The 11,346-nt window shown below is 34.1% G+C and overlaps 1 protein-coding gene across 1 annotated transcript in view; it reads right to left on the minus strand.

Annotated features, from left to right (window-relative positions):
- Positions 1 to 9,467, minus strand: part of ABCB5 (ATP binding cassette subfamily B member 5) — a 98,003-nt gene extending 88,536 nt beyond the window's left edge. The window contains exons 1-4 of the mRNA XM_020289626.2: positions 9,415 to 9,467; positions 5,234 to 5,291; positions 3,190 to 3,340; positions 222 to 276 (exon numbers count right to left, since the gene is read on the minus strand). Of these exons, the coding sequence (XP_020145215.2) occupies positions 222 to 276; positions 3,190 to 3,340; positions 5,234 to 5,291; positions 9,415 to 9,467 (317 nt within the window). The remainder of the gene's footprint in view (positions 1 to 221; positions 277 to 3,189; positions 3,341 to 5,233; positions 5,292 to 9,414) is intronic.
- Positions 9,468 to 11,346: the final 1,879 nt, after the last annotated feature.

Below are 11,346 nucleotides of genomic sequence, written 5' to 3' on the forward strand. Positions count from 1 at the left end.
TGTCAAATATAAGTCAAAGCATATGACCTACAGACCTTCCATATAGAAGAAAAAAGTATGTACTAATTACATTTGATATGCTTAATGAAAGAAGAAGACATATTTGCTTAATCACTTATATGTAACGTTAATGGTCAAACTTTTCAGTTGTTTTTTTTCATATAAGCATTGAATAAAGCAGCATGCAATGAATGTGATATTAATACTTCATTTGGACTTACACGATCACGTCTTCATTCAGCTTCTCTTGAGACCGAGTACAGTTCCGATAATTTGCTGTAAAAAAAGTTATTTAAATTATAAAACAAATTAATTTATAATTGGCCACACTGTTTCACCTTCCAAATTAAATATAGTATATTCTTAAAAAAATGGACTTAAATGCCTATAGACAGGTTTATGATCATCTTATTTTCTGTTCTTTAATCTAGAACTTGAAACAATTATCTCTGCTCTTAAGGTGTACTCATGCAACTTGGAAAAATACAGAGAGGCATTAACCACAAAGCTCGTCCCTGGAAAGAATTATTCAGGCTATCTCTGACCAGACAATGGTTTGGAAAGTATTAATAATAGTAATAGAATTCCCATATACTGCCTGAGATTATACATTTTGAATTAAGTTTGAGACACTCTAGGAAATGATTTAGAAGGTCCAATAAAATCAAGAAAATGTGAAATTTCTAGAGGAAGGAGTCGTGGGAAAAACTGAAAGAAAAATCATTGAAATATGTTGGCTATAACCAGTATAGCAACATAACAAACCTGTTTAAAATAACCTTTGGGTATGTGTCTTCTTTGTAAACTTTTCTATATATCTTCTAGTAAAAAAAATGCATCATATATTAATGAGTATACAAATGCCCTGATTTACCAACAGCACAAAACTGTGGTCAATATCCACTATCACAGTTTTTTTCCCTTAAACCTCTATAATAAACATTTGAAATAAATTGCATATATCACGACTCTTCATCTCTCACATAACCATAACATCATCACATATGATAATGTCTGTGATCTTTATTTATATGCAAACAATCATTTCTTCCTTATTCTATTTATGGAATTGTAGTAGTAAAAAATTTTGAAGCAGCTTATTCCAGGAATATCAGAATTGACATAGCAGAAGTGAAGGTAGTAAAATCTAGTAGAAAGTTTTAATGAGATTTAACTGAAGCTTAATAAGGAAAATAAACATTATGTCTGAAAATGGTACCAACAATCACAAAAAAATGACATAATCTCATTTGGTAGGTTATGTTAATAGAGACAGTATGTGCAAAAGTTCAGTACTGGCACAAAAATGGGCCTCCAATCAACGACCATAATTATTCATATTTTTATTTGTTGGAACAAATAATTCTCCTCTATTATCCTCCAGAAAATTAATTGTTAGAATGTTGAAGGTATACCTCTTAATATCTCCACTTCTCTTTAACAAGGTGTTATACCAATAGTATCCATAAATTTATCTAAATTCTTATCAAACTTCTTTACAAGTTCACCACATTGGATAAAACGCACCATGAAACTTGAGAAAAGTGGAAAAACCTTAAACAACCACAAAAATTAACATTCACAGCAATATCAATTAGATATGTACTGCCCATCCTATTTAAAGCAGGTAAGACAATCAGTTTTATTATAGAATAGATTTAACAAAAGGAATACTCCCATGTATATGGCTCTAGGTTGCTGGGTTTTTGATTCATTTATTCATTCATAGAGACATGCGTGGCAATAAATAAATATTTATTCAGTGAATTGGTAGTGGCTCTATTTGTTTATCAACAAAACTTAGCTTATATGTTTAGCTTATATCATTAAAATATCAAATTTTTAATTTAACTTATAACCTTAATTTAAATTATATTATTAAAATATCAAAACATTCATAACTGCTTTGACAGGAGACCATGGAAGGACATAGAGATGGAAGCAATGAGTTTATTCCACTTAAACAAGATTAGAACACTTGAAAGATTAGTCTTCGGGTGGAGAACAAGAAGGTATAAATTAGGTATAACTTCATATTTAAAGTCAAATAGGGAACGGAGGGAAGTACACTGTACAAAGCTAGACTAGTATCTAAAAGACAGCCCAGGTTTTAATGAGTCATTTGTCCCAGTTATCATAACCATTTTTAAAGATTCCTAGTATGGAATTTGGGGAAAGACATATAGAACTAAGGAATTACTAATGTTTATAATATGCACCAAATAAAAAACACTACATAGTCACTATATCAGCACACAGGAGAGTTATCAGAATTTACATCCAAAGAATAATATCACCTTGAAGGTCGTGACCCCGATATATGATGCTACAAAGAACACATGAAAGATGCCTACAAATGTGGGTAATATGAAAACACTTTTTTCCACACACCTGATTGCTAGATTCCCTTCACTCCCATCCCCAGTCTTTATTTGGATTATCTGTCTCTAACACTATAATTTCCTGCTTCCTTTCTGCATTATGTTCTAGAGTGCTGTGCATGTCTATGAACTATTTTTTAAAAAAAACCCAAAACAAAAACCTAAGTAGCTAGTAAACTGAAAGATTTACCCATACTTGATTTTTTAAATTTCTTCTCTTTAAAGAATGGGTTCTAGATTTGTACCCCCATAATATGAAAAAATAAAAAATTAAAAAAAAAAGAATGGGTTCTAGATAAACTGCCTCGGATGGCCCAAGCGTTTGATTAAATCCTGATACAATCACCAATTCTGATAAAAAATTATTAGAATCCTCAGAGAGACAAGCTGAGCTCTAGTGGGCTTCAGATGATTCTTACATACCACCAGCAGGTGGCCTCTGGACTTTGAACTGCAACATTGGCTCTTTTCTGGGTCTCCAGCCTACTGGCCCATCCTATATATTTTGGATTTGCCAGCCTCCATAATCATGTGAGCCAATTCTTTAATATCCCCCTATATATAAATACGTGTGTGTGTGCACACACACATATATGTACTCACATCCTTTTGATTCTGTTTCTCTGAAGAACTCTGACTAATCCATTTCTTTAGTGCCTAGCAATATAGACAAATAAATGACTTAAATAATATTACATAGATATTGTTTTATGATACAGTAATTTACCTTACGAGCTTAATGTTTGTTTGTTTTATTCAATGCTTTTGAGTCTCCAGCATTACAGAAAAAAAAATGTTTTATACTCACTTGTATTGGTTTGGACTAGACATCCACTTATAAGGTTATCACTCATTTCTCCTAAAACCAGTGACATTAACGGAAGACAGGCTCCATTTACCAGTGCTGCCAGGATTCCCAGGATCATGAATGAGATGTCCAGTCCATCAGCAAAACGGAACTGAGAAAAAGAAAGCGTGGTTACACTACATAATAGTTGTAAAACAAACAAAACTCCAACCTACGGTTTTTACCACCAAGTAAACATTACTTTACAGAATGATTAAAAGGTTAAATAAACGTCTAAAATCATAGCTATGTATTTATATATAAGGCAAACCAAACACCCAAGTTAAGGATTTACAATCTCCTTTGAAGAAGGTGTTGAAAAATAAAGCGGCTAAATCAGTACAAATTGTAGACACAGGACACAAGTGAGGTCAGCTGAGGGTATGATTCCTACCATGTTGCTGATTTTGGAATAAGTTATTTTGAAAGACCGCAGCGACATCTTAGGTTAGGCAAAGCTGATGTGCAAACTTTTGATTCCTTAGGCTCACCAGCAAAATAGCAACGTCACAGCTAAGTGCTGTGAACAGTAACTAACCAGTATAGATGTAATGAATTATTTTTTTTATTCTTATTTTAAATTTGTCAGATTTTTTTTTCCACCCAGGACAATGTCTTTCCTGTAAATGAAGTGTTTATAATAATTTTAAGGGCTATTTGGAATAAGAAAGAAATACCTGAAGGCAAAATATTGAATACTTTGCATTTTATTCTGTAGCATAGCGCCATTCCAAAATCAAACCATGAACAAAACTTGAAAACGTGGATTATTTATCTTACTGAGAGAGGGAAAGATGAAATGAATAATGATATTGAAATGTAATTAGATTAGAATAACAGCAAGAGGAACTTAGTGCATATTTGGTGAGTGGAGACTAAAAAAATTTCATGTTTTTCCATTCATCCATGTAATAGCTAATAAATATTTATAGAGCATTTTCCATCACATTGTATTTGGCATTACAGATGGTAAGAGCTATCTGCTCCTCCACTCTTCTTCAGAATAAAGGATGCTACTTCCCAGTTTGTTTGGTTTTTGAATTTACTTTTGAAAAAAACAGGTCCTGTTTCATGTGCATTTCTAATGGCATGACATTGACAGTAAGGCTGACTCAGAGATTAGAATTAGGCCTGGCACGGTGGCTCACACCTGTAATCCTAGCACTCTGGGAGGCCAAGGAGGGCGGATTGCTCGAGGTCAGGAGTTTGACTAGCCTGAGCAAGAGCGAGACCCTGTCTCTACTATAAATAGAAAGAAATGAATTGGCCAACTAATATATATAAAAAAATTTAGCCGGGCATGGTGGCGCATGCCTGTAGTCCCAGCTACTCGGGAGGCTGAGGCAGCAGGATCACTTGAGCCCAGGAGTTTGAGGTTGCTGTGAGCTAGGCTGACACCACGGCACTCACTCTAGCCTGGGCAACAAAGTGAGGACTCTGTCTCAAAAAAAGAAAGAGATTAGAATTAGTGACAGGGATGTCTGGGAACACATGTATGAAAGTGTTTCTTAAACATAATTCAAAAATGTGTGCTGACATCTTTTCTGATACATGGGCTTTACAACATACTTAGATAATTATTTTTTATTTAAAAAGAATCTATAACAAATTTATAATTATACCACATATCATTGTATACTCATTGGAAAATACTGAAATGTAAACATAGTATAAGTTACTCATAATTCCTCACCACTTAACATAACACCTGGTAACATTTATGCATGATATACATACACACACAGAAACACCTCTACTTTTTTTTTTTTAACTGAGATCATTGTGTGGATGTTGTGCTATTTTTTTCTTATATCTTATTGTGAAACTTTTGAGTTGCTTTATTTAATTTTTCCTGTTGGAAATGACACTGTGATGAAATTTTCTTTTAATTCTCCTTTTCCTCAAATAATGGATGTAAACGATCAAACGAACATAACCATTCTATGCATTCCTGACAATTCTCTAAAATTATCTGACACATATACTTTCTAATGATTTCACTTACTATCTCAATAGATCCAACAGCTTGCTTTCTCACTTTAGGCAGTTGTTCTTGTAGTGTACTGGAAAATAAATGTTCAAAATGCAAAAATTACAATGTGAAATGCAAAATTTTTCACTAGCATTTTCTTGAAGTGTCTGATATCATCTTTGGTAGCAAATTTATACCAACACTGAAACTTTTAAAACAAACCTAATGATAGACAGTTGTCACTGGATGTCTCTAAGTGTGTTTGGGTAGCAACTGAAGACATGAATCTGGAGTAGAATTTTTAAAAATAGTGGTAAAATACACATAACATAGACTTTACCTTCTCAAGCATTTTTAGTCAAGGCAATCAAGGCACTAAGTACATTCGCATTGTTGTGCTACCATCACCACCATTCATCCACAGAACTCTTTTTACCTAGCAAAACTGAAACTCTGTACCCATTACACACAACTCTCCACTGTCCCCTTCCCCCAGCCCTCCCCCCAACACACCATTCTACTTTCTGTCTCTATGAATCTGACTACTCCGGGTCCCTCAAATGAACAGAATCTCACAGTGTTTGTCCTTTTGTGACTGGCTTACCGTCTTCAAGGTTCATTTTTGAATTCATGCACTTAGCATAATGTCTTCAAGTTTTATCCGTGTTGCAGCATGTGTCAGAGTTTTTCTCCTCTTTAAGGCTGAATACGATTCCTTTGAGTGTATATGCCACATTTTGTTGGAAACTTAAATTGCTTCCACGTTTTGGCTATTGCTAATTATGCTGCACTGAATATGAGTGAACAAATATCCTCTTTTTTTTTTGAGACAGGGTGTCACTTTGTCACCCAGGGATCATCATAGCTCACTGCAACCTCAAACCCCTGGACTCCAGCGATCAGCCTGCCTCAGTCTCCTGAGTAGCTGGGATTACAGGCGTGTGGCACCATGCCCATCCACCTAATTTTTCTATTTTTTGAGGAGACGGGGTCTTGTTATGTTGCTGGTCTTGAACTCCTGGCCTCAAGCGATCCTCCTGCCTAAGCCTCTCAGAGTGCTAGGATTATAGGCACCTGGCCACAAATATCTCTTTGACTCCCTGCTTTCAAATCTTTTGAGCATATACCCAGAAGTAGAATTGCTGGATCATATATTAATTCTATTTTTAATATTTTGAGGAACCGCCATAGTGTTTTCTACAGCAGCTGCACTATTCTCACAAACAGTGCACAAGGACTTTGATTTCTCTATATCCTCACTTTCTTTTTGCTCTTGTCTTTTTCTTTCTCTTTTTTTCTTTTTCAGTAGTAGCTATCCTAATGAGTATGAAGTGGTGGATTAAAATTTTTAAACTTTTGTAACCAAACGCTCAAGAGCAACTATGAGCTTTAAATGAAATTAGTTCTATTAAGTACACATTAAACAAATTGCTCTGAATTTTGTCCCCCATTTGAAATTTTCATTTTTTAGCTTGGTATGTTCAAATTTCAAGGAGGTCCAAATGAAAGTTGTAAATTTTATCCACTGATTTCACAGATAATCTGCCAACTAAACACACACACAATGCCCCACACAAGAGTCTGCAATATTAAACTAAGAGTGGAGGGGAACAGTTTAAGTTTTCCATGAAGACCTCACCAGAGGACAAACTTCCGACTGTTCCCTTAAAGCTTTATAACATATTGTCCTGTCAGCTTTGATAAATGGCAAGTCACTTAAATCTCTTCCACCTACAGTTAATGATTTACTTATGTTCGAGCCAGTTTGCTCTGGGATGAGGCACAGATGACAAAGAAATGCTTTAAGATTGTAAAGTCCCACAACCCCTTCGCCCACCTCCAAATGAGGATTGTAAAATTTAAGACCCAGTAAGCTCTCTTCTCATGATTAGTTTTATTTCAGGGAAAACATTTCTAACTTCATGGAAAGCTTTCCAAGGAGGGCTTGGACTGTTTATAGAGAGGAGAGCAACACGTGGGCAAGCAGGGGTTTGAGGGTCTCCTCCCTCAACAAAGCTCCTGGGCCTGGCGCCCCTGCAAGTGTTGGTGGCAAGGGTGGGGCATGGGTGGAGCATGAGGCGTGCAGGGGAAACTGATTCCACATAGTCCAGGCCGGCCACAGGCCACGGCCACGCTGGCTCCCAATCCTAGCGTGCTCTATGCTGGTTTGCATGCTGGAGAGGATGTTAGATACCCGCGGTCCAGTACTTCCATTTCATGAATGCAAATCAGCGTGGCCCAAAGCAGCAACATAATTCTGCTCCCAGCTACAATGAGTCGCCACCAACTAATTGAATCCTGCTTGTGTCAGATTCCCCACCTATACCCCACTGATTTCACTTTTCAGGGCTCTTCCAACCCTTACCATCAACCCCTGTAGCTTTTTTTCTTTCATATTCTTTTGTGCCATCCCCTTCTGTCCTTAGTCATCCAAATGAAATTATTAACATATTACCAATTATCAATTATTATTAATTAATTATTATCATTAATTAATCATTAATTATTATTAAATATCACCAATTATTAATATAGTTATTATTATAAATATATTGATAATATTATAATCATAATATTAATAATATTATAAATATATTGATAATATTATAATCATAATATTAATAATATTATAAATATAATTATAATAGTAATATTATAATATAATTATATTATAATTAATTACAATTAATATTATAATATTAAATTATTAAAATATTTTCTCAATTCTTCATAGAAACTAGCAAAATTAACCCCCTCCCCATTCTAATTTTCTGTTAGCAGCATACAGATGTTGCAGGCTGCTGTTGTGTTTCTACTGACCTATTAGCTTTTGTGGTCCACCACTGTATCTCAAGAAACCTTACTAGGTCTGTGATGTTATTATCATGACCACATTAAAGATGAGGACACTGAATCACAGAGTAAACAATCCAAGTTCACAGAGCTAGTTATTTGAACTTGAATGTGACTCCAGAGCTGGAATTCTCAGCCACCGAGTTATAACGATGCCTCCTGTGAAACTCATGCTGGAGACATCATTTACTCTGTCCACAGGTAATGCTTAAATGCACAGTGTATTCTCAAATGTTGATAAATCTGTTCTCTCATCACTCTCTCACATCACCATGCTCGGGTACAGAATTTAGAGAATGTGTTTTGAATTTATAAGGAAATGGTGCTTGGAAAGGGGGAAATTTACTTTGGGAAAATAATAATATTAATAATGATAGAACAACAACACTAAAAAAGAGGTATGGTGTTTGGAATGCTGCTCTTTTAATTTTCAAGATATTCACAAAAGGAATTTTCTTTAGCTTCAAGAAAATAGTATGGAGGGAGTTCTTTCCAGCTATTTTCTGCATTAATGAACTATGTGGCCTAGAAGGATTCTCTCCAGTTTTATAGATTGTATATCCAAATGTAACATGATTATTATGGTAAAAGTGGAAATACAATAGATTTAAAACTATTTCCATTTTAAAATCTCTAAATTAATGAATTATAGGTGTAGCAAACTGTATGGCATACATATGAACACAGACATCTGTTCAGTGAGAAAATAACCAGAATCCAATATTTTCTTTTGTTAAATGTACCACATAGAATGAAGGATGCATAGAGATTATTTTTTTCTTTTTTGAGATAGACTATTGCTTTGTCACCCAGGCCGGGTACAGTTGTGTGATTACAGCTCACTACAGTCTCAATTTCTAGGCTTAACGATTCTCTTGCCTCAGCTTTCTCAATAGCTAAGACTAGAGGCAGGTACCATCATGCCTGGCTAATTTTTCTATTTTTTTTGTAGAGATGGGGTCTTGCTGTGTTGCCCAGGTTGATCTCACACTCTTGGCCTCAAGCCATCCTCCCACCTTGGTCTCCAAAGTGCCAGGATTACAGGCTGGAGCCATCACTACTGGCCAAGAATTGAAATAAAAACTTCAGGCATCTTTCCTCTATATACTAGTAAACTACAAGAAATTCAGAAGAGATAACTGGAGCACTAATTTAATAAATCCCATAGTTATTTCAGTTACTAAAATCACTATTAAACCAGTTGTGACACTGATTATGTTGAAGTCCAGGAAAATGCAAACAGTATTGTTATTTTTGGAAAAAAATAATAAACATTTTTGCTACAGCTGTGAAAAGGATAAGGTACATTTGAAATTGCAGAAGAATATTAATACTTTTTGTAGAATTTAGGGAAAGCTTACCCATTTCTCCAATAATTTTCTTGCATTTCTTCAGCTCTTTCAGAATTTGCCATCTTATTTACAATTTAATTTTTCTGAAATAAAATATTAACAAATATGTCACGACTACATATTTTATCACTTAGTTGACACACAGCATTCTTTATATCCCTAACAGCTTCTGTAAAAGCAAGTTGATCAGAATTTCACCCTGCCCAGCCTTGCACTCCAACTGAAGTTTCTGGTTAGGCTATTCATTTATTTAAATTTTGTCCTGGAATTTATAACGTTTTCACTTCATTCTGGTATTAGGTTTGGAGCTAATGAAAATTTTAGAATTGTAATAAAAGAAGGAAATCCAGATTCCATGGAATGTGCAAGGTTTGTCAGGATACTGGATTTTATTCCTACTCTGCCACTGATTTGATTGTAACTGGTGAAAACCTTTAAACTACCTCATGCTGTTTTATCTGTAGAAAACCAGATGTAGTAGCTTTTGTTAGCTAGCAATTTGAGGGAATTGGGGTTTTTCTAGTTCACCAAATATAAGCAAGTTGGAGCTTCCAAATTTTGCCATATGCCACATATTCAGGAAATACATATTCTGATTACAAAGAACTAGAATATTTTGAAAACCCACTCATCATGAAAACTGTATAAGGCATAATGTGTTCTTTCTTCGGATGAAACTTCAGACTCTTACCTTGTCTTAGGCTCACAATTATGTTCATAAATTACATTTTATTACTGATATATAGATGTTTGTGACTCAATCTCATTTATTAGGCTATATAACATATTATCCAGTACTGAGATGAGTTTAAAGATACAGCTTTAAACTCTAGAGTTGAGTTGCTAGTTAATTAAATTGTACCTAAGCTAATAAACTTTCAAATAGTAAGGTTCTCCTTGAGGGAATGAGTTCAAATGGGTCAGAAATGCTTTTAGCACCAAGAAGTAAGGGAAAATATAAATACAGTCATCCATTGGCTTGTTCTTCCTTTCTCAGAAGTCAATGGTAATACTTTGTATAGGAGATAATTATAACTGCTATCTTGACTTTACATTATCTCTAGTGATTTGACTAGAGAAATGTAAGAAAAATATATGTATATATTTATGTATGTATATATTAAGAAATATTAAGAAAAATATATGTATATATATATTTCTTATGTAAGAAAAATAATACAATAGAAAATAAGATGATTGACAATTATCGACCATTTGTGTTTTGTAGAAATGAACAATTATATAATAAAACTCATCCATTTATAAAGAGAAATAAAAATAATTAAGGCTTACCTTAGTGCATGATCTGTGCATTTATATCAAAATCGTGTGTACATTCTCTCCTTAACAAATTACTAACTGCACTTTCATGACTGTGTTCATCAAGTTTATTTTCTGATCACTTTGTAATATCTGATTACAACCCTAGTGAATTTTCAGGCAAAGAACACCGTGTTCTTCAGGTTACACTGCCTTGAGCAACAAGATGAGCAAAGAAAATGCACTGAGCCAAATAAACTCTTATTTTTTTTAAAGATCTGTATCTACATACCCAGTTTTCTATTGTTTAGTCCCATAATATCTTTTTAGTTAGCTAAATTAATAATTATTATAGGTAAAATAAATGTCTTTAATAATTCAACAGCACATTTACAAATGACATATTTATTCAGTAATACTTTATGCAAGGCATCGATTTCATTATCTCATTATTGCTCCCTGAAGATAATCATCATCTTCTGATTTCCTTTTGCTCATATCCACATTATGTTCATATGTTATGCATTCTGCCTTATATCACAAATCCTAGTTATCCTGTAAGATTGTATTTCTTTATTTATTCCTTCATGAATTAATTGAAAAAATTATTGACTTATACAATGGACCAGCTGTGAGTTTATAGGAATCAAAAGTTATGTTCCCTTTTCCTGAGGAACTCAC

The sequence above is a fragment of the Microcebus murinus genome, chromosome 9, assembly GCF_040939455.1.
Source record: "Microcebus murinus isolate Inina chromosome 9, M.murinus_Inina_mat1.0, whole genome shotgun sequence".
NCBI lineage: Eukaryota > Metazoa > Chordata > Mammalia > Primates > Cheirogaleidae > Microcebus > Microcebus murinus.